This window comes from Periplaneta americana, chromosome 4, assembly GCF_040183065.1.
Source record: "Periplaneta americana isolate PAMFEO1 chromosome 4, P.americana_PAMFEO1_priV1, whole genome shotgun sequence".
Lineage (NCBI taxonomy): Eukaryota > Metazoa > Arthropoda > Insecta > Blattodea > Blattidae > Periplaneta > Periplaneta americana.
In genome coordinates, this window is record NC_091120.1 from 34,233 (window position 1) to 59,103 (window position 24,871).

The following is a 24,871-nucleotide window of genomic DNA, read 5'->3' on the forward strand; positions in this document are numbered from 1 at the left end:
AAATTGATGCACAAAAACTATTCCACTTCTGCAATAGGACTAATATATTTCGTATCCTTGAAGAAAAAAAAAAAAAGCAAACATCGCAATCCAGAATACCTTGTAAAACTTCGGAACAACTCTGATCCATTGAGCTAATGTTGAGATCACTTCTCCGATCTAAACAATGGCTCCATCTATCAGAGTCTTTAGACATCATTACGCTCGCTATAGTAGCGCCGCCAGTCCATCTATTCCGAATTTGGCCAGGTAATTTATGCTCGGAACAGTAAAATAAATTCAGGAAAACTATCTCACAAGAATATATTTTTCCATTTCAATAATTAGTTTCTTCCTTTTGAAGTCTTGCGAATAATTTTTAAATGTTACAATTATTCGTGAGGTGAAATTGGTTACATCACTACACTTCCATATACATCTTTTGAGCAATCTCCAGCGACTCGCAGGTTGGTTCAGTTGGTTGCGGCGCTGTACTACTAATCCCAACTTCGCAGGTTCGAATCTCGCCCAGGTAAGGTATTAAAATTAATTCAATAAATGTACAACAATTGTAGTAGTAGAAAATATAGAATAAAGAAAGCCCAAGGGCAAATTATATAGAGTGTTTATGCGGGGCGGGATATGGGGGGGTAAACAAATCACATAGGGGAGAGAATCGCAATTTTTACGTCAACCGAACTCACTCTCTTCATGCATAAAAAATGAGAAGGAAGCGTAGACGGTATGATTCTATTTTAGAAGCAAACTTTCAAAACCTGATTTGTACATTTTCAGAAGATTCTACAAATTCTCTAAAAATTGACAGGTTTTCAAAGTTTGCCCCTCACACGAATGCTTCCTTCACTATTAAGGGTGTACAGTCAACATCCAATTAATTATTTCACTGTTTAACATAATAAGAATTGGAAATTTTTCGTTCTTAAGAGTGGAAAAATTCAAATATCAACAATAACATATAAATGACACTCGAGAGGAAATTAGACGCAAAATAAATATGGGATACATTAAAAAGAAATACATGTCTTATACCAATAACGTATGTCTCCATGCCCGCCTCTAGATATTCCGTTAAAGGTAAACCAACATATCAGTTCTTACAATCAATCGTTCTAATAGAAAAAAAAAGTTAAGAATAGAACATGGGTCATTCCATAGTGACACACGTAACATTTTTAAGGACCTAACTATCATCTTCACAGGATATTTAATTAAATACTTAGTAAGTCATGAAAAAGACATTACTGTCTTTTAACATAAGTATTCCTAAATATAAACAAAAATTCTTAATGAAAAAGGAATAATTAATAATGCAAAAAATATTAAATATTGTATGGTGTGACACACGAACATTTTCTTGCCACTAGATTTATTACCAAAATGGAAAATGTTCATATTATTGTGCCAAATGACATTAATGCATTCAGTTGTTTTCCAAATAATTAAGACACTTGTGTAGTACGTGTAACTGCTAAATCACGAACTTAAAAAAAAATTAACAGTGCCATTAGGAAACAAAATATTGAAAATGTGTTGTGACACACGAACATTTCTGTCATGTTGGTTACTAATTGTTTTAAATGCACTATAAATACATCACTTCTTGTGGAAGACATACACTATGCCTACAGTTCTTACAATACATAAAACCACTAAAATACACTTTTAAATTTAAAATATCCACGGTTGTTTACAACCATATGTGGTGATATTTTCTGTGTAATGTCATGTGACGAATATGCCAATATGTCAACCATTCCCTTCCTTGGACATCACAGATACTTTAAATTCTTCGCTATCACAAGATTTTGTAACTTCATATGTAGCCTATATTTGACATCTTTTTTTTACTTGGTCATTTAACGACACTGTATCAACCACTAGGTTATTTAGTGTCAATGGGATTGGTGATAGCGAAATGGTATTTGGCGAGATGAGGCCGAGAATTCGCCATAGATTACCTGACATTCGCCTTATGGTTGGAGAAAACCTCGGAAAAAACCCAACCAAGGAATCAGCCCAACTCAAATTCTTGAAAATACTATCAAAAAATGTTCAAAATGTATTAATATTTATATCAATAGAAAAACTAATATAGATTTTAAAAGGCCTAACTTTTAGAATTGCTACATGATACCTAGGGTATATTAATTAATGTTATTAAATAAAATTATTTTAAATTAATATCAGAAATTTAGTACCATTTACCTAATGTGCAACTAATTACACCAATTTATTTATACACAGCTCTAGTATGGTGGCTACCTGTTTACGATATAAATGTACTGCATAAGCTTGTTTTTAATATGAAATAAATTAACATAAACCAATTTTTTAAGTTTTTAATTCAAGGAATTAAAAAAATAATAAATATTTTATACGAACTTCAGGCATAAATTGTCTTATGCTAATTTTAGACCTACACACTATATTTTTACAACAGTTGTTGTTTAGTCTGTCCAAAGACAGGTGTCAACCTCACAATTGATACCAAGAAGGCACCACTTATGAGGCAACTAGGCCAGGAGATAATGGAATAGCGTGGCCAGTTCCTTTCCACCTTATAACAGTGTTATGGAACACATATTTTCAAGAGTGTTTAACTTACAGTTTATTTACATTGAAAAAAACGTATACAGGTGCGTGTGCACGCACACACAATTATCTAAATCAACAATAAGTATTTGAAATTCCACTACTAATTATGTTTAAGCGTAAAAACTTCCAATAATAACAAAATTTGTAACTGGATTTTAGGATAAACTTCAGTGACACACGAACATAACATTTTTGTTCGTGTGTCACAGTCATTGTGTTACATGTGTCATGTTTTTTTCTTGTAGAATACGTACATAAATCAAAATGTTGTCCATATAAGAAGTTGATTGTTATGTGATTTTTCTCACTTTTACATTTATGAAACATGAAAAAATTAAATGGTTTTGAAGAAATATAAACAAATGTCCATTTGAGCGTGACACACGAACTCTCAACCTTTCCTTGTTATAATTGCAATCAAGCACGAAATAATCATTGTATTACGGTTTCTATGCATTGTAATTATTAACAAAGGTCCGCACTTCATTATTAATTGCATTTAACATACCGAAGTAATGATTTATTTGCCTTAAAAATTCAAATATGTGATTTCTAATAGGTAATTTCGCGCTCTTAAACCACAGAGTTCTTGGTGCTTTTTCTCCCACATACGTGTTGTTACACAATCAGTGTTATCAGATTCAAAAAATTCGGATCATAACGAAAAAAATTACATATAACAAGCAGAGTTTCGTGAGATTTTTATTTTTCGTGAAAATGTCGCATTTTCGTGGAATTACCCACATGCAATAACTAAAACATTTCTACACAATGGTTAGTACAATAATCAAGTTAAACAAATCAATCTAGAGAATATTAAAACTCTACTGCGATTTAATTGATTATTACACGATTAGAAGACAGTATGCTGGCATAAAGAGCACCTTCACCAAAACGTTTCAACGGAGCCGCCATATTCAGTTGGCAGTCTATGCTCTAAACAAATAACGATCCCAAAGCATGTTTTATAGTACCGTAAGGAATTTGCAGTTTAAAATTTTGGCAAAAGAAAAACAAGGCTAGGTCAGTGATCAATTAAACAAATGCTAGGGAAGTGATAAAATTATGCGATATAACGTCTATTAAACTATAAGTCGGCTTCACTTCAAATTGGGTATAACTGAGTCAATTTACCACAGAATGACAGACATCAAATATATGAATTTTAATACTTGTGCAGCCCTGTATACCTGAACTTGTTGAAGGGCTCTATGCTCCAGAGGCAGCACGCAGTGATGGAGGCAGGTCAGAGCAGAGCACGCAGCTTCCACTTCAGACGGATTGCACCTCATCAAGCCCAGATAGAAGCTCTGGGCCGACTGAACATGATGGAGCACTCCTGTTCGTCCTGCGAGGCAAATAGATACAGGTACTCACTCAATAAGGGTCTAGGTGCCGAAGAATATATTAAACTCAAAACAGGAGTCAATGGGCTCTGAAAAATTAAAGGGATAAAAGACATCTAAAAATACAGTACCATAGAACCTGGTTTATACCTAATTGCAGTTTTACAGAACATTGTAGGCTGGGAACCCAAAAGGGCTCTTTTAACTCGTCTAAATTCGTTTTAAGCATTACAAAGTGACTATCGAAGAATGTTATTTCCTTTTGGAGTTTTTTAGTTTTATTAGGCCTAGTTGTTTCTGAAGTGGAATAACTATGTGCATATAGGTTTGGTCCTTCGATAATATTCAACAAATTTCAACTGTCGATATAAATTCATCGTTTCATGTAGGCTAACAGAGTTTTATTACTTCAAAACAGCACATTGGCAATTCAATGAAGACAGCAAATCAGATATAAGAAGAGTACTAAACTTAACATTACCTATATTTGTGTATTAATGCTTTCTCTACCTGCAAAGACGATAGCCATTGATATGGCCGGCGGTTTATAGCGGGAGGCAAACCCTCCGCTGCCTCCCCAAAATACCTTCGCCATAACCTTTCTACATTATTCCTGAACTGTCAAAAACCAGCATAATGTATGTATAACAAACATGATAACAGTATCAGAGTTAACAGTAATGCCTACGTGATGTAAGAGTACTTAAAAAGTGGCAATATGAACAGCTGGCGTCTTCTGCGCAATTACCATACCCCCGCTCCGGTGTTGTGCACGCCGAAAACAGAACTACCGGTATTATAGATACAGTGATAATTCAGGTCTACAATTTTCTTGATCTCTGTCAGTCTCGCAAATGTCGGGTTTAACGTCAGTGCGATCCAAAGAAGTTTTATAGTTTAACGATCTAAGGCTAGACTACAGTGTGTTTACGAATAGTACAATACAACATACTTACGGAATTACGGAATCTATGTAGCAAACACCGGTAGGCCTACATGGAATCCATCAGTTTGCGCTAAGATCCCAAAGCTCTGATCTGTTATATAGACTACATGTTGATTAAATAGAGAATTAATAGTGTCTTCCGAATGTTTCCTGCATTTCAATAAATGGCCTTTAATTGTGCAATTTATTTTGAGGGAATGTGCGTAACTGTATTAAAGTTTACTTGTTGCATTGTGAGATAATTTCAGTGTAGTTAATGCTATTTCAGGGGTATGTGTGGAGACTTCTTTCTTATTAACATTATCTTTATTCCAATTCCCATTTTTTTCAAAAGATGTATTAGATTAAGTCAGATTTGAATTATTTAGTTCTAAGCACGCCATTATTCTTTCAGACGCCAGAGACAAAACTCCCCGTGGAAACGAGCTCGTGAAGGTAAACTATTAAAGAAAAGTGTTTGTTGTCAGTATTTATATAGCACAAAATGAAGAAAAATTAACGGAAATCGGAAGTTATAATTACCTATATCAACTTACGTTCACCAGGTCTTGATGCGTCTATAGAACACGTCCAACTCATGTGACGCTACATTTCAAATGACGGAGTGACGCCTGTATCCGGTAACGTCTGCAATCTACAACGGTCGTCTTCTAATGACGTAATTTGGGCGTGTTCTAAAGATGACCGATACATCTCAATCTGATAAGCGAGGGCTTGATGTCAAAGAACACTAACTCCATTCTATCAGTCTGACATATGGCCTCTCTGTAAACCAACTCATGACCTCGGCACATGTGTGAACACAACGATTATCCTGTTGGGATACGATCTCAGCATCATCAGGATATATCATCCGTACAGAGGGAAGCAAAACATTTTCCAATACGATCTTATATTGTTGGGCATTAAGATTTCCGTCGAGTCGCCATAGAACACCCAGGCCATCACTGGACATCCAGCCCCAACATGGAACAGATACATGGCCACTGCAAATGTGAGTTGCCACATGCATAGGATCGTATCGGGATCCCCATGAACGGTAGACTATTTGCCGCCCATACTTGACAGAGGAAAAAGTAACTTCGTCTGAACATATTACCTTATTCCAATCGAAATTAACATTTTCTTCTGCAAATGCAAGGCGGAATAATCTGTGATCATCAGTAATGCACCCTTTCATTGTTGCCACTCTTGGATAACGTCCTACGTCCCGTAGACGCCTTATGACAGTGCGAGAAGATCCAGGGAAACGGGCATTTGCTTTAATTGAAGAAGCAGATTGATGCGGGTTTGCTTCTACTTCTGCAACTAAAGCAGCGTCCTGTGCAGGAGTTGAAATACGTATTCTACCAGAACCTGGTTGACGATGTTCAATTCCTTCCCTGGATAATCTCACCCATCTTCTAGCTGTGGAATCGTGCACTCCTAGTCGCCTACCTGCCTCAGTAGCAGAAAATCCGGCCTCCCTCACAAGAGAAAGAAGAGCTTGGCTACACGTATCTGGCCTATGTCTTCTGTCAACCATGTTACCCCTGATAATGACAAGCAGTGTTGCCAACTCCATTGTTAAAAACTCGCTATGAGACCGTGCAGAAACCACTAAATTGCTATTTTATCAATGTAAAATTAGATTATTTTGCCGCTTTGAGTGCTAAAAATGCCCGCTAAATCCCTATATCAGCAATATAAATTTCATAAATTTTACCCGCTAAACTAACACTGAAAAACGCTAGATCTAGCGGAAAAACCGCTGAATTGGCAACACTGATGACAAGAGAGAATGGTTGTTTCATGTTTAATATGCGCAGTTATATGTGCGCAGAACTATGTTTTCAGTTCCAGATGTCTCTGAATAAAATACACATCAATATAGAAATAAACATCTGACGTCCTTATGGGGTACACGACCTTGAATCGCCTAGACAAGAAGCAAGGTTGTTACATAGCAGAGCAGATATGTAACGGCACTATTTAGGAGTGTAGCCTATATCTGGAAATCACTGGTCTCGTCTTTAACATTATTCATCTCGTTTTTGCAACACTATTAAAATTATGATGATGATGATGATTATTATTATTATTATTATTATTATTATTATTATTATTATTATTACTGCTACTACTACTACTACTACTACTAATACTAATTTTAGTAACTGAACAATACTCCTTATGGAGAAGGGAAAAGATCCAAGAACTGAGCATCTATTTTAATTGAATGGTAATTAGGAAGAAGTCTCCGATATTACTGAATGTTTTTATTTAATTTTTCAACTAATCCAAACTCCTGTGCACGTTAATAAATGTATCATTTTTTATAGCTAGAGAAAAAATAAAACGAAACAAATATATAAGAAGGCAGATAGGAACCCGGGTTTTCTGCGTGCGAAGCAGAGTTTTACCACGGAGCTATGACACACACACAGTTCAAACCGTTGTTTGTCGATATAAGAGTATGTTCTTGGATCTCGCTGGTTTCGTCCTTACTATTCTGACTTTAGTCTTTGTATCAGGTGCACAGCCGAACGGAACTTAGACAAATTTACGCTTCAAGAGTTCGGTCATTTTTTTTGTCTAAGAATGTACTAATTTATTTTGAAAATTTTTAGATTTATAAAAAAATTGTAATTTTGAATTTTTTTTTAATTTTTGAGAAATTTTGAAGTTTTTTTAAGTTTTTGAAAATTTTTAAGTTTGTTAAAATTTTTTTTAATTTTACATTTTTTTTAATTTTGCAAAATTTTAAAAATAATTTAATTTTCTTTTAATGTTGAAGAATTTTGAAAAAATTTGAAAATTTGAAAATTTTTTTTTAATTTTGAAAAATATTGAAACTTTTGAAAATTTTGAAAAATGTTGAAATTCTTTTGAATTAAAAAAATTCAAAATGTTGAAATTTTTGGATTTTAAGGATTTTTTTAAATTTTGATAGTTTTTGAATTTTGAAAAATTTTGAAATTTTTTTGAATCTTGAAAATTTTTAAATCTTTTGTTTTGTTTGGGTTGTTAAAGATTTAACCGTCAAAAACAGCATCCAGTCTCAGACGCTGTGTTTTATGCCATTTATGAGAAATAAATAAACCCTGTCTTACTTCAGAAGGCAGGTCAAAAATTCAGTGGGAAAAGCTACATAACTCACACTTGTATGAGACTCGGAAGGTTCCAGTCTTTACACGACTATCCTGCCGCATCAAATAATTTCAAGACTGCCTAATCACATGGCACATGATTTGAACACTATCGTAGTTTATTTATTTATATTTTTCGATCGGTTGCCTTTTTTCGGTAGACTCAGTCTCGAAGTCTCCCCTAACGCTACGCCACTGGTTCCTACATGGATATTTAGGCTATCTTCTCTGATAACGAAATCATGATCAAAATATTTTATACAAAACAACGAACTTGTTTGGTGCGGTAAAATGTTCACGGTGGATGTTTCTTATCCACTTATATCTTAAACCTTTATCACGCTTGTACAATTACATCTCTCTGGTCAATTGTGGAGTCCTCCATACCTGAACTTGTTGAAAGGCTGTGTGGTCCAGGGGTAGGTGAGCAGCTACAGCATGACTCCTCCGTGATAGAAGCGTGGCCACTCAGGCAGAGTAGAGCCTGCGAGTTCGATGCGGAGCCCAGCCCCCAGTCACGCAGCAACCACTTCAGACGGATGCACCTCATGTTCCCCAGGTAGAAGCTCTGAAGCTTGCTTCGGCAATCTGGATGGCTTGGAGCAGTCGCGTTCCTCCTGCTAGGGCAACGGACATACGTAAGGGTCTAGGCACCAGAGAATATACTAAACCCAATGTAGGAGTCATTGGGCTCTAATAAGTAAACGGAAGAAAGACATCTAACAACTCCAGTTTAACTCAACATAGTGGGCTGGGAGCTCATAAGGGCTCTTTCAACAAAGTGACTAGAATATTAATGGCTCGCGAGTAGACTAATCAAGATGTCTTTAATACTGTTAATTGCATCTGATTCATACATTTCAAGCATGGAACAATCTTTGCATAAAGAAGTGTACATTAGGTACATCTATAGGCCTAATTTTGAAAATGAGTTAAGCGATGATAGTTCAGATTCTGACTGACAACTGTAATGGTTGTTTCTTAGTCCGAATTGTCTATGATTTCAACATTGTCTACTTCATTGTAATTCGTATCCTTAATTGGTATTTATTATTTCAATTCACTCATTTATAATTGTAACACTTACTATTTCAAGATTTGACGTTAGCCCCAATCTCTACCATTACTTATATATTAAAACTAACCTTTTTGCTTCGTACAATTGAACTTCGGCAATTCTGACATCCGTCGTCATTGTATATTTCAATAAACAGATACATTAGTCCCCTTGCCTCTAGCACACATGAAACAGTTGACTGTAATCTGAGGGCTTTCAGAAAGCGATCAAATTCGAAAGCATTTTCAAATGCACTGTTGCCAATAGCATATATGTCATGTTGCATAAATATTACAAGTTTCCAATATATTACACGCAAAATGAACGTTCTTATGAAAGCAACATTTTTGTCTCAAGTTTACTTTATTACATTCTAGATGGCACTGAAATGTGCATGCGATTATCGACTTCTACATTGAAATTGTTGCACAAAAGCACTGCCATCGTGATCTAATACAGGCCGTAAGGTAGACCACGTGACCTGCTTAACAGCTGATCGCGAAGGGCGGCCTTTCAACCATATGAATTAGTTGGAGTGCATGAAGAATAACATATATTTCTCTGAAATGTAGTGTAATTGCATCAGTAAAATTTTAAACAGTGATTGTAAGACACTTGAGACATAATTCACTTGCAACTTAAGGTATAATATTATTTTTGGTGTAAAAATTACGTTGTTCCAGGCAAAGTTCGTATGTGTAATACCTGCCTTTATTTCGATTAAATATTGCGCCCTTTGTGGTTAAGTGAATTTTTGGTGGTATTTTTGTGAAATTAATATTATTTTCTCCCTCCTAGTTTTCAATAAATTTTCACATCGGAGATGTGTATTCGACAAAACATGTTTCTAAAAATAGTTTCACACGACGTAATGTGTATGTTACAATGTTGCCTAAATGTTTAATGATATATTACCAATGAATCGGACTACAGATCTGAAAACTAATAAAAACAGCTTATAATCAAAATTGCAGTTACATCAGTGTTCCACTCACAGTTTCTGATGCGCATTTTCCCGGCACAAAATACCCTTTCCTACTTATATATGGCTTCCCAGCATTCCTTAAGGCTTTATTCTTATTATACTTCCATTCATGAATGTTTATTTTGCGCTTCCGGCCGTTATTTAATTGTTTTTAGCACTAATACTCACAGCTTGTTTCACTACTTCACTTCCGGGTTAACGACACTTCTGCCTACTTAAAAGGCTACTGTGTCATAATTTCAATATAAAATAGCTCCTAGTTTAATATCGTAGTGCTTAATACTATTGAAAATATTTAAATACTTAAAAATTCCTAACAGTATTGTTAAAAGTATAATAAATTGAAAATAATCTAATGTAGTATTGTTCCCCACCCGCACTTCACCGAAACGGACAAGGGAATGGTTTCACTACTTGCGCCATTTTAGAACAAATAGATCACTATTCGCCGGAATACCAATATTGAAACAAAAAAAACTAGCCTTTGAGAGAGAAATTATGTCACTTTACGTCCGCTAGGCGGTGACATTTCTTCGATAGATCACTATTCCACTAAGAACTCAACTTTCGATTTTTTGTTGGTTAGATCCAAAGAGTTTGTAATATATAACTAGAGACACCAACGGCGCTAGTTTCGCGTACAAAATTGAACCGCTCTTCGGCCGCCATTAAAGGGAGTTGATGCTTCGCCGGGAGTGCAAGCAGTTCATGCTTATTGAGGAGTACGAATAAATATAAGTACACTTGAAGGGAAATAATAAGAAAATGGTGAAATACTGCGCCGCAAATATTTGTTCGAACATAGCTATTATTATAGGATGCCCAGGAAAGCATGCATATCTTAATATTTGGAAGAATGTTCCAAATGCAGTTCCTCCTTTGAATGTGTTTACAGAATGTCGGAATATTTCATGGATAAAAGTTTTTCCAGAAACACATTAATCAGGTTTATAAGACTGATTTCAACAATGTATGTAAGGGTTAGGTGCCATCACATTACAGTGGATTATAATAGCAGAGTGCATAAGAAAATCCACACACTATATCTGTCTAAAACTGTTTTGTTTCACAATAAATTAATTAATCATGTAATTTCCGTTTTGTACAGCATGTACTTCTAATTTTTGGTTATATTAAGTGCAAAGAAATTAGTAAAAATATAGCTGATGGCCTAGCTAGGCCTATTATTACCACTGCTACTAGGTCTACTATGGCCACTAATAGGCCTACTATTACCACTACTACTAGGTCTATTATTACCACTAGCACTGACTAGGTCTCACTACTACTAGGCCTACTATTACCACTACTACTAGGCCTATTATTACGACTACTACTAGGCCTACTATCCTTGCGTTTTTTTTAAAGCGCTGCAGTAAAGTGCTTCATGCCTTTGCTGCAGCAAAATGAGGGTCGAAAAAAAACGTAAGTAGGTCAACTGGCTGCAAAATGGTGGACATTTAATATTGGCTTCTATTTCTGCCGTAATAAATTTAACCCTAAAAGAACCGAACATGTTAAATAATTTCGACTTCCATGATAATGACATGGAATTATTATTACTAGACGATTTTGACAATAATAAACGTTGCAAAAGACCAAAACACACATTCCGCCATGATCGATCGTGCAGCAAACTCGGAAAGCGAAGTTTTGATTTGCTGCACGCTTGCTACAGCGCTGCTGCAGCGACGGTGAAGCAAATGTAATAAAAGAACGGTCTTGCTGCAGCGCTTTACGTCTTGCTTTAAAAAAAACGCACGGTATTACCACAAAAACTAAGCCTACTACTACCACTAATACTAGGCCTACTATTACTACCACTACTACTAGGTATATTATTACCACTACTACTAGGCCTACTATTACCGCTACTAATTGTATTAAAAAGTCTGTACTGACCTCTAACTTGGTGGTCATCAATTACACAATGAATAGATTGTTTTATGATAAAATTTATTCTCATATTTTAAATCAGTTTCCAGAATTTTTATGACCTCATGTTTCACCACTAAATATTTTCTAGATCATATAGATATTTATTACAGTAAATATCCATTATTATGTCTTTAAAACAATACTAGTAATACTGAAAATTAATGTTGACATTGCTATTATTCAATATTTCACATACTTATCCCGAGTGTATATGGTGATTTAATTTATTTTTTAGAATATCGCCATTATAATACTTTGATAAATATAGCGCTCCTCTGCCATTCACGTTTATTTCAACACAACTCGTCCTTTGTAAAAGATGTTTAAAACAGTGTCTATCACCAGGCTACGTCAATGTATTGTGGTACTGTTTTAGAATTTCGCACCGCAAACACTCCCTTTAATGGCGGAAGCTAGCCGGTTCAATTTGTGACATTTTTCTTGCCTGCCACTCACAGGTATGTGTCTCTAGTAAGTATTACAAACTCTTTGGTTAGATCTCTTTTCGGGGTAATTATTTATTTATTTATTTATTTATTCATTTATACAATCTTTCAGTGTTCCCACGGAAATGTCTCATGGACAAAGCATAACTATAAACAGAGCAAAAATAAAATTAAAGATGAGAACGGAAAAGATCACGAAAGAGAAACATACATAATAAAATATAATAAACATAGTAAACAAACAGATTTAAAATGCAAACCAAAGCTTTTCCAGGACACAAAGTATGGTTTTTTTTTTTTTTTTTTTTTTTTTTTTTTTTTAGATGGGACATGACCACCAGAGGACCAACGAGTAATACTTATTACAAACTCTTTGCTGTCAGCTGATGGAAGCTGATACCAACACCACCTACAAAGAAAGCGTTGCAACAAAATCTGACTATGTTGTGACGTCATGCTGTTTGGGATTTGGCCTAGTGTTTAAAGCTCAGGCGGGAAGCTGGCATTTTCCACATGATTTTAGTTGAGATTATTTTATGTTTTAAATGAATGTGCATGTAAAATTACATTAAAGTGGTGCAATATTAACACATTATAAGGCATAATGCCTCAAAAGTGCAGTGTGCCGAACTGTAGAGGCAATTACTTGAATGGACCGAAAGTGAGTGTGTTTTCTCTTTTCCCACCAAGGAAGACCAAAGTTTAAAATGGATTAGAGCTATTCATCGGAAAGATTTTATTCTTACGAAAAACTCCAAGGTATGTGTAATGTTAGCTTACTGGTACCGAATTCTTTTCATACTAAAATAACATTAAAGGATAAGAGCATATTTTGCAAACGTAACCTAACCTCTCCTTTCATTGGTCATTCACGGTCCAGTTTGAATTGTCTTGTAGGTGTGTGAACTTCATTTTAGAGAACATGAGATTGAAAGAACTACATGCCTGTTTGATGAAAAGATTGGAAAGTTACTCACTGCACCTTTGTCAAACCCAAGATTGATAAAAGGTTAATTCTATATTTCATTTCTAGATAGGGCAGGTCTGCAATGCTGTAAATAAATAGCCTATTCATTAATTATTCATTTATTAATAGAATATTAATTACAAAATTTTAAAAAATTTAGATGCAGTTCCATCACAGTTCCCAAACTGCCCTGAATATCTCTTTGACACCACTGCTATCTGCCGTGAAGATCCAGAAGACAAGAGACGTAGAATAGAAAACCAGTGTTTAGCAAAGGCAATTGCTAACAGTTTATGTACATACAATGAACATATTGAGGCAATTACATTTAAAGATTTTGATGAATTGAAGTTGAAACTGGATGGCAATAGGCTTAATAGTGAATGGGACTTGATAAAAAAAAGAAACATGCATGTATTTCATTCTAATGAACGAGGATCCTAACCCTCATATTTCTTGCTGTGTTAGAATAACACAAGATTTGTATGCTTCATTATTTGTCAATAATGTAGAAATCAAATGCTGTAAAGAGATGTCATTACCAAAGCATGTTAATACTCTTACAGAAATTGAAACATTGATACATAATGCACATTCTGTATATGCGTCTTCCACCATGTATAACAGCAAAGATATTGATGAAACTTTGGCGGTTCTTGATGGTTTGTTCCAACATTTAGAGAGTGTTTCCTGAGAAGAATCGTATGTTGAGCTTCTTAAAAGAACAGCTACATTTGCTAACTAAGAAAAGGGTAAAAAACTATTCCTGGGAATTATTGATCTTCTCTTCATTGGTTCATTCGATATCTCCCCACTGTTACAAATTCACACGTGGGTCCAGTAACTTAACTCTTCCTGCTCCACGTACTTTGAAAATAGTGTGTTCAAACCCTCTGCAGGAGCAAAATGACAATTTTCTGCAGTATGTGACAAGTAGGCTAAATTTTCATTGCTCTCTCCAGAAGACAAGTTAGTTCTATTGTCAATGGATGAGGTCCACATTAAACCCCAATTGGATTTTAAGCAGGACAGGGTAGTAGGTACTGCAATGAACAGTGATGAATGTGCCACAAGTGCATATGTTCTCATGATTCACAGTGTACTTTCACATTATAAAGATGTTGTCCATATTCTGCCTGTCAGTAATATTCATGGTGATGCATTATTCATCATTCTGAAAAATGTAATTCTTGAATTACAAGAAATTGGTTTTGAAGTAACAACACTTATTTCAGATAACAGCGATCCACCTGAACTGAAGCAAGACAAGACTAGAAAGCTCTTTTTCATTATAGACAGTCCACATTTTGAACTGTATCCGAAATAACTGGCTAAATGTAAGGAACAAGCAGTTGTATTTCCCAGACATGGTTGAGTGTGAGAGAATGCATGTTGCATCATTTAATGTACTGAAAGACCTACACTTGCTAGAAAAATATGGTTTCTCTCTCACATTGAAAGCATTGTATCCAACAAATATGGAACGTCAAAATGTTTCTTTGGCATAATTAGAAACATTAAATCCAGACGTTTGAGATGGGCAAGACATGTAGGACTTATGGGCGAATCCAGAAATGTATATAGACTGTTAGTTGGGATGCTGGAGGGAAAAGACCTTTGGGGAAGCCGAGACATTGATGGGAGGGTAATATTAAAATGGATTTGAAGGAGGTGGGATATGATTACTGTAGAGACTGGATTAATCTTGCTCAGGATAGGGACCGTTGGCAGGCTTATGTGAGGGCGGCAGTGAACCTCCAGGTTTCTTAAAAGTCGTAAGTAAGTAAGTAAGACATTTCTCTTTTGCCTCTTAATCGCAACAAACAACCACTGACCTTATTATCTCCCTCTCCTTACTGTGTACGCTATATTAAAATTAAATTATGGTTTATTTAACGACGCTCGCAACTGCAGAGGTTATATCAGCGTTGCCGGTTTGCCGGAATTTTGTCCCGCAGGAGTACTTTTACATGCCAGTAAATCTACTGACATGAGCTTGTCGCCATCGACCTCGGCCGGGATCGAACCAGCAATCTCGAGTGTAGAAGGCGGATATAACCTTGTTGCATCTCGTATTACTACCGGCCATTGCATAAATATGTCTTCACAGAACGCAAAATTACTGTAAGTACAGATCACACTAAGCAAGTAAATGTATTTTACCCGCCTCGTAGACCATCCTTCCCTCCCCTGCCCCTCTACACCCCGCGCCACTCTTTTAGCTGCCCAGATAAGTTGCGCGGACAGTAGATGAACATAAGCTAATTATTATGCAAAGCTGGTATTAATGTAGACTACTTATATAGGCCTACGTGATTTATTTAAACTTACCTGTAGGCTTTAACATTCTCGGTCGTTTCGGCTTTATTTTCATTAAAGCTTCTCGAAAAATCTGTATCAAAATCGTCATCTTTAAATTGATCAAAGCATAATCTGCTTGTATAAGGATTGAATCTATCCTGGTTTTTGCACACAATTACCCATTTTTTCTAATTCCTAAATCTTTAGGAATGATAAAGAAAGACAACTCTTTATTTTCATCGTTGCATACCGCAACAGCACACCTTTGACCTGGCATAATGCAATCAAAACAACATAAACAAGAAAAAACCACGAGATACTGCTTTGAAGCATTTTAGCTTTGGCGCCCTCAGCTATCTTGTGACGTCAGAATCGCTCTCTTTTCTCCCTCGATCCCTCGCCAACAAGTTCGATACTAATGCAATCTAGGGCTGCCATTTACCAATGTCGTTTACGTTGCTCGGTCGTTTACGTCTTCCCGCTTTATATTCAAATCGATTCAGTACTTCAGTAGAGAGTAAATTGTTGCGAACTTGAGTACGTTAGGGATATACTGTACGTAGTTTCAGTTCTTGTGTTAACAGCCGGGAAAAATGTACATATTGTGCATTATGACCATAGTTTTAAGTTGATATTTTTAAGTGCCTGTTTATTTTCTTAGTTTTAAATTACTGATATTTTTAAGCGTGTGTTTATTTTATTGGTACAATGAGTTATCCTGAAGAAGGACAGTTCACGCCGAAAAAAAACGTGAAATCAGGAAAGAGTTATCTAAAAGTGAAAAATCTTGGCGGAAACAATCATTCGTTGAATCATGGTTCGAGGAACCTCATTTTAAAGGTTGGTTGGCTAAATCTAATGATCCCTATAAAATAATTTTTTTTTTTTTTTTTTTTTTTTTTTTTTTTTTGCAAATAGGAACTATCGGTCGGTAAAAGTGAATTAGGAAGACACAGCTCCACGCTCTCTCATAAAAAATGCTTTACAGTTGGAAAATGTCCCCAGAATTACCATTCTTTTTTACAAGAAAGCCATCTGATGATAAAGTAAAAGTTCAGATTACGATGTTTGGAGTTCTATCAAGTACCTTTCAATGAATCCTTGAAAAGATTGCCCCTTCAACAAGATGTTATAAGTATTCGTAATTTGACTTCTAGATCCAAAAATTGCATTAGGTGTCAGTAAGATTGTAGAAAGGTCTAGTATCACACTTACGTCACTAGTCGATAAATATAAGACAAAAGTAAACCAAGAATTGGTATTAAATGGAGTCTTTTACTCAATTACTTCTCTTCTGAAGAGAAAACTGCTTATCTAAATTTTCCTGTACTAGAATTTTGGAAGCAAATAGAAGAATGTCACAATTTCAATTCTGAATTTTTGTTAAAAAATTTAGGAAAACTATCCAAAATTTGCCTTTCTTTGCCTCATTCTAATGCAGCTGTAGAGTGCATAAGTTATTTTCAATGGTTAGTGATATAAAAACGAATAAAAGAAAAACTATCAGCAAAACAGTGTTGTCTCTAGTGCGGGTGAAACTTGACATGAGCAACATGAACAAAAAGTGTTACAACTGTCCAATCATCGACGAAATATTGATACTGTTCAATGAAAATATGTACCGGTAGCTTACAACAAGGGTTCAAGAGACAAAATATCTGGGCTGCTGGTTGCGGAAGAAGAATGTGAACAGAATCAGCAATAATATGCCGATCTGAGGGTGAGTACCGTACTCTGTTGCACTGTAATATTTATTAGGAACATTGTCTTGTTCTAATTTATTATTTTAATTCGTTTTTAAAATGTGTATTTCGGAGTTTAGACCATACCACCCCAAGGGGGATTGTTTCTAAATATGGGGGATTTTTCACCCCATCTGATGCTCTATGCATTTTCATTCAGTAACCTGTTCCCACTGTGAAGTGTTGCCTCTATTTTTTCATGCTGAATAGGTTATCTTACCTGATTGTCCATGCACCTCAAACTTGCAGGTCAATGACGAATGTTGCACTCTAATAACAAAGGTACGCTATTGAAGTTTGAATTACCAATATAAATATAATTACAATAATTCATATTACAAAGTGATATATTCCTGACAGGCCAACTCATCACACACAACATAGCATTAATTCACTGTTATCCACGAGAATGTTTTGTAAAGGAACAATGCATTGTTCAAATAACTTATTAACCTACAGGTGTGAGTGTTGGTAATTTAAATTTAGGACATGAATTATTATTTCTTACCTATAGGCCCCATAACTTTGTACTGTAATGAGAAATAATTTACACTTTTAAATAAAGACATCTCAGAAGATGTTATGAACTTTTTCGAGGTATTGTCTAAACAATTCACAATAAGGAGAACGATCAAATATGCCCGAACTAGACAATTAAACAGTGGTATTAGATTATGTTTTTAGAAATAAACCTACTTTTTTTTATGATGATATGTGAATAAATGATGGCGAAGTGAGTCCTAGGTCCAACACCGAAGTTACCCAGCAATTCTGCTTCAATTGGTTTAGGGAAAAACCCCGAAAAAAAATTCCAACCAGTTAACTTGTCCCAACCAGGATAGTTTTATATGTATTTACTCCTCAAAGTTCTAAATTGGATTTTATAAAGTCCTAAATCTCTATCTTTTTAGGTTAGGGTTCCATCTTAGGACTTTTCTTATTCCTAATTATTGTAAATGATTTAAGTTACAACATTATGGCCAAATCAAGATTATATGCAGATGACAATTCTTTCATAACATGTTCGACTACTGCAGTAGAACTGCGTCAGCTAACCTCAAATACAGTTGTGGAAGCAGCAGAATGGTTCAGAGCAAATAAGTTAATTTTAAACGAGGAGAAGACTCAAAAATTAATTTTGACATTGAAAAAAGAAGAAAAGACAGTAAAATTACTTGGTATCCATCTTGGTACAAAACTAACCTGGGATTGCCACATTGAATATATCTCTCGGAGACTGTCCAGAGTCCTGTACCTCTTAAGAGTAATTAGAGACAAAATACCCGGGCAGTGCCTAAGAAGTGTTTATTTTGCTTTTTTTCATAGCATATTAAAGTATGCAATCCTGGTGTGGGGAAACAGTCCTACTGATTCAGAAGAAAGCAATAAGAATTATCACAGAAGTACCAAGCAAATCACATTCTAACTACTGTTCATACAGGAGTCCATCTTAACAGTTGTTAATGAATATATTCTGGAACTTCTTCTTTACATCAAGAAAAAATCTTTATGGCTTCACCAGTAGGATGGATAAACATGAGTATAATACTCGTAATAAAGAAAAACTGGACATACCATTTTGCAGACTATCCAAAGTTAAAAGTAGTGCTAACATGTTGGGCTGTAGGATGTTCAACATGTTATCACAGGAAGTGTCACTAGACATATTCAAAGTCAAAGTGAAAACGTGGCTTCTTAGAAACCCATTCTATTCTGTGCAAGAATATTTTGAGTTAGAAAATCAAATTGTAGATATTTTTTAGGATTCTTTCTCTGAGTTTTATTATTATTTTGTAATATATTATGAAATTATCATAAATTGTTAAGTTAGACCCTAATTCTTATTTTATTATATATAGACAGAGCTTATGAAATAATATTTGTGATCAGTGTGTTACATTTTTCATCTAGATATTAACCTATTTTTGGTAATCTTGACTCTCAATTGTAAAATCTAAGGAGTATTTGTGATCATTTTGTTTTATCTTTAGTGTTGTAATAGAATATTTTTCATTTTAGTACGATAATTTCATACTTGTAATTTGGCAATGTCATTAGCTTTTACTATAACGACAGCTAATAAATACTATACTATACTACTGTACACCTAGAAATCCGTTCCCTAGTCATTAAAAATAAAGCTTGGATTCCTTCTTTAAAAGAGAGGTTAGTGAAGTGTGCTTGCCCGCCATCAGTGGAAAAGCCTATCGAGTTTTCTTTACAGGGGTGCTGTTAGCATTAAAGCACTTTATTACGCCCTCGTAAAGATTAACAGAATTAACTTCTCTAACTGGAATAAGATCTAAAAATGCAGCAACTATTTTTCCTTGCCCTGATTCTATCCTAACAACAATGTCCAGTTGTATTGTTTGTCATCTATCGATTCATTTATGGTCACTGAAAATTTCTTTTCACGAAGCAATTCACATACCCTTCGTTAGCTTTACTGCTCCAGATAAAAATGAAGTTAAGGCTTTCCGACCCACTACCCTTTTAGAACATTGCAAATCTGTTTACGTTTCTACATGTCTTTCTAATGTGGTTTTCCTTCCCAACGAAATGTTTGTCACAGCCACACGTTCACAAAAAGCAAAATTAGCACCTTTTTTACCTGGTTGCAACTAGACTTAAATTTGTTCACAGAAGTTAAAAACTTCGAAATCAAAAATTAAATATTACTCTAGCCTACGTCTAATATTAATATAAGTACAGTAACAATATCTGCAAGTACACATAGCACTTACTGCCTTCAGTGTTGGCTAGACTAACAGAAATAACTGAACTGATTATTGTAACAGACAGATTGCAATGATTTGAAATCGGATACACAACACTTGTTTCCAATTTCAACATGAAATGTCTGCAGGTGGTGATATTAATCAAATTAATACTTGTACATGAGTGACGATGAAACTCCTCATCTAAGTTAATTGAACGACTGTGCAGTTCTGTTTTGGATTCAAGTCCCAATTATAACAAAAAAAAAAAAAAAACGTGAAAGTGAAAAAGATGAGATTATACAAATTATTATACTTTTAGCTCAAGGACAGTAGATTTAAAAAAAAAAAAAGGAGATATTTGCAAAACTAGGAGATCTGGCAACACTGGGTGAGCAGTGAAATGTTTTCGTTATGCATAACATAATATATTTTCCAGATTTATAACAATACATCTATTCATATAATACGGTACTCTATTGCAGTCAATATTTTCAGTGTCCATACAATAATTACCCATGTGTTGGTCACATTATTGTCGTTTTCCTTTTCACACGGAACACAGTAACAAGCTTAATATACACATTTGTTAACAGCAGAGGAATTGCCAGTGATGTTTTCTTATATCTACTGTTCTGAAATTTAAATTGTCGCACTTCCAATATGCATACAGCAGTGATATGTTTCCTGTCGAACTGAATTAAGAGTCTTCAACTTTACATTACAGGACCTTCATTAAGAAAAACTCTAAACTCCTACACATGCATAATTTTCACCAAATTGAACCAATTTACTTTATGTACTTGTCTGAAAATTTACTTAAGCAAATTATTTCGCGTCGATAATTCAAGTAAAATGGATATAAGCAAATTATTTCGCGTCGATAATTCAAGTAAAATGGATATTTCACAGAGTGGAAAAGTAACAAATCAGATAATATTAAGGTAATCTTCAAAATGTTAATTAAGTAAATATCTTGCAGGTTCTTCATCAGTTATCTTTCAAATTGTCTGAACTTAATTTAAATTTATCTGGAGTAAAATACCTTCGCTGTGTGCTGGCAGTGCTAATACATAATTACTCAGGCATCGCCTGAATCTTCTGTGGGTTCTGTATGACAGTGGCTTAAGATAGCATCAGGTTTCAGAGTTCAGATTCCTTTAAAATTGACATAGAAGAGTCCATACAGTTCCAAACCTGCTACGTTTACATTCTTACGGATGCAAAAGCTGCCAGCTTCACAACCTGGTAGGCACCATATAAGAATACATATCATATTATTAGACTCCTCTCTGTCAAAAAAAAATTACACCGGTGCTTTGATATCTATTTCAGTAGGGATACTTCATCGGCTATAAATAGACTGTGAAATTCTATCTCCAGTTCTCTCACTCTTGCGGCTGCCACATTGTAGGGATGCCATTACCCTACTTTCTTCTTCAAGGACCTCGTAACATTGGAAAGATCGGAGTAGTTTCCTTTCTAGGAAAATATTCATTCATCTCGCCATATCACATATTATGAACAGAAAGCAAGAGAGAGTTCAACATTCTGTGCCATTGGGAACTGGAAAGAGTATTTGAAAGTTATGAAGAGAGATAAACCAGGAACACATCTAAGAGAAAACTCTCATGTGAAAGACTGGAAGACTTATTCCAGTGTTGCCATTTTCAATTTCAGAAAGCGAAGGAAATTGTAATCACTCAAAGCAATGGCATAAATGTATTTCAGCTAGAGACTTTTAATACAATTTTGAAGCTGGCGAACCAAACATTTGTGCAAGATGAGGCAAATTTCAAGAATGTTTACCATCCCTGATACTTGAAGAGAGATGTGGAACCGAGATAAGATATGGCAAAGGATTTCCTAAGGAAACATGGGGCAGAAATTAAGCAAAAAATTGAATGTATTTGAAGAAGTGAACCCTGCTCCTTCAGATTTAAATGGAGGAAGGCTTGTTAAACTGCAGGTTTCAATGTATGGTTCACTTCTTTTTTTATATATATATATATAAGAATTTATTGTTAATTTCATTCATAATCCAGATGAAATAAATGGAAAATTTGATATTATTAAAAAAATGCTCTATTTCATCTATAAAATAAAAAACTGCACACAAAAATTGCTTACGATATTGATACAGCTGTTTTTGCAAACGAAAATGAAATCCAAATAGCTGCCATCAGGATTACAAAACGTAAATTTCAACAGTACATTTGCAAAACCTGCTACCTGCAAAGAAAATATCATCAGAACTTACTTTCTACTATCGCAACAAGATTTACAATCATTCACAGTGTTACAACTCTTATTTTGTCTGTGTACAAGAAGTAGGCTAGCCCTTGAGCTATGAAACAGCAGTCATGGCGTGTGCATATCCATTTATTATTTGTTAGGAATATCTGACGCCGAAAATATCCATAATGGAGACAGAGATCCGTGTTTTCTTAATCTTGGCACTACAATGAGGTTATGTACCAGTAGTCAGCATTGCACTCTGATCGCTTTTTACGCAAGCTGAGTGGACCTCGGGATCATTCTGGAATTTGAGGATGTGGGGTACATGTGCGGTTGTAAGTATTAAATGTATTATTAATGTGACTAAATACATCACACGACCTATGACATCCGTCATCTTGCTGCTGACTTCTTAAAATGCTACTTTGCTGTTAATCAAAATATTGTCCTGCAGCACGTGTTACATTCAGTTGGAAGGGTTACCTTAGTCCTACTCAGCTTGACATTGATGTTATAAAAATAATTGCTGAAACTGTTAAAGTTGTCGGTACATTAAGAAAGGTTAAAATATTCTAATTCTTCTATGTAAGAAATGTATTTCTGAAATCTCGGTTCATAATTCTATAATTTTAGTTAACTATGTCTATGTTAGGTAGTACGAAAGTGGCCCCTTGTTTGTTGCAGTCTCAAAGAGAAAATTATGATTTCTAAAAATTCAGGAAGTACCTATAAAATGCAATGTCAACACAATTTTCACTGTAACACAACACAAAAACATAATTACGGGTTCAGAGAAACTCGTAACAGTCATCCTTAAATATCTGACATAAATTACAACCCTATGGTCCTTGTAAATGTTACAGAATATTGCTTGCTACATACAACAAAGCTTCTCAAAATGGCTGTACACTCAGTCGATTGCTATTGTATTGCATACATTCTTGTATGTGCAGTTTATAAATTATAATCACGCCTCCCATGCAATTTTCTTTCTGCCATACAGATTATTTGATTGTAAAATGCAAGTCATAATAAGTTTAATGTGCTGGTGGCAGATTTCAGTCAAAGTTAAGCCAATTAGTAGGAGACTCATAGCATCCCTAGTTACACAGTTGGCTTAGCTTTGACCTCTTGTAACACACGAGGTTCGTATACATACAAATATTACTGCATATACTCCACAATTTATAAAAAGAAACACATTCGTTCTCGTGACTCCAAATGTGAACTTCTGCTTGAACAGTATGTGGGTACCAGTATGCAGGTGGGCTGATTGGAGTAAACGTTTTTCTTTACGTCTTAAAAATAAAGGTCCCTTCAAATAAATGACTGAAAATTAAAACAGTACGTGATGAACTTGATGATGCTGAATATTATATTATTATTATTAATATTGCTGTTAAATTTGAGTCGAGCCCACTGAAAATATTCCTCCTAGAATCCCATCAAGCCACGATTGTTTCATTGTTCTGTCGATGTTATGTAATTGCAACAGTAAACGAACAAGACTGTCAAAATATAATGTTGGAAAGAAAAAAGTCTGATCTTCAGTCAAAACTAAATCTTTTATCCAATTATGCCGCCCGTTTATAGTTACAGTAGTAATCAGTGGCATGCGGTGCAAATTTATGTGAGGGTAGCGATAATACAAATTTTTATATGTGTATTACAAAACTGATAGCAGCCAATCGCCTAAATATATTTTAAGACCAAAGCAATTCTCCTCTCTTTAGCAGCAAAATCATTGATGACCTGGGCATAGATATCCTCATTACTGTGAATGGTTTCCAGTAATTTCTTCTCAATAGAATATGAATAACGAATCTGTCTTGACCAGGACAGAATTGTGGCATTTTAAGATTAGAGAATTTATAGTTCTCACAATTAAAATACAATTTCTGTGATAAATTTCTTTTTTGCTTTGTGAACAGGGGAATCAATTCTGTATTTGAGACTGTAAAAGCTTGTTCCTTATTGACTCTATACAGGACATATAAAATCCTGTATTTACGGACTAGTAAAAGAATAAAAATAATGTCCATTTTTCATTCTCTTTTAATATTCCATATCTACAGATATCTTGTACCAGTATGTCGAATCATCGCATTACAGATAAAATGAAAGAATATCAAGTGACAAGTACTGCACATGGCATTGTTTCTGGATTTCAGTTAGAAAAATGAGTGCAGGGAAGAAAGGAACAGATTTTCCACAGATCTTACAAAGTTGAGTCCAAGTTAACTTGAATTTTACCATTCATTTTATATTAATTATGACAGATTCAACTTTGCTAGCTAATGCTAAAAAGGAAACGAAATATAAATAATCACAAGATACTTTGTACTATACAGTAACGTCATAAATTCAGCTTGTAAAAGTATGGTTTTCATTAGAAATCAGCAATTTTATTGAATAATTTAGTACCACAAATTATTTTCAATATACTGGTAACCTGCTCATTATTA

General features: G+C 34.8%; 2 protein-coding genes and 1 long non-coding RNA gene across 3 annotated transcripts in view; 2 read left to right on the top strand and 1 right to left on the bottom strand.

Moving 5' to 3' along the window:
- Positions 1 to 2,546: 2,546 nt before the first annotated feature.
- On the bottom strand, positions 2,547 to 9,416 carry LOC138698786 (uncharacterized). The gene is made up of 3 exons (XM_069825010.1): positions 9,161 to 9,416; positions 8,403 to 8,632; positions 2,547 to 4,030 (listed from the first exon to the last, which is right to left on the bottom strand). Exons 1-3 carry the CDS (start codon positions 9,208 to 9,210, stop codon positions 3,984 to 3,986), a joined length of 327 nt encoding a protein of 108 aa, XP_069681111.1. The 5' UTR covers positions 9,211 to 9,416; the 3' UTR covers positions 2,547 to 3,983.
- A 3,356-nt stretch (positions 9,417 to 12,772) lies between these two features.
- On the top strand, positions 12,773 to 16,591 carry LOC138697497 (uncharacterized). The gene is made up of 3 exons (XR_011331579.1): positions 12,773 to 13,200; positions 13,339 to 13,450; positions 13,569 to 16,591. It is a non-coding gene; the product is annotated as an uncharacterized lncRNA (long non-coding RNA).
- A 339-nt stretch (positions 16,592 to 16,930) lies between these two features.
- Atg9 (autophagy-related protein 9) overlaps positions 16,931 to 24,871 on the top strand; it is a 204,820-nt gene continuing 196,879 nt past the window's right edge. Inside the window, exon 1 of the mRNA XM_069822783.1 lies at positions 16,931 to 17,429. The gene's annotated coding sequence lies outside the window, so the exon portion shown is untranslated. The remainder of the gene's footprint in view (positions 17,430 to 24,871) is intronic.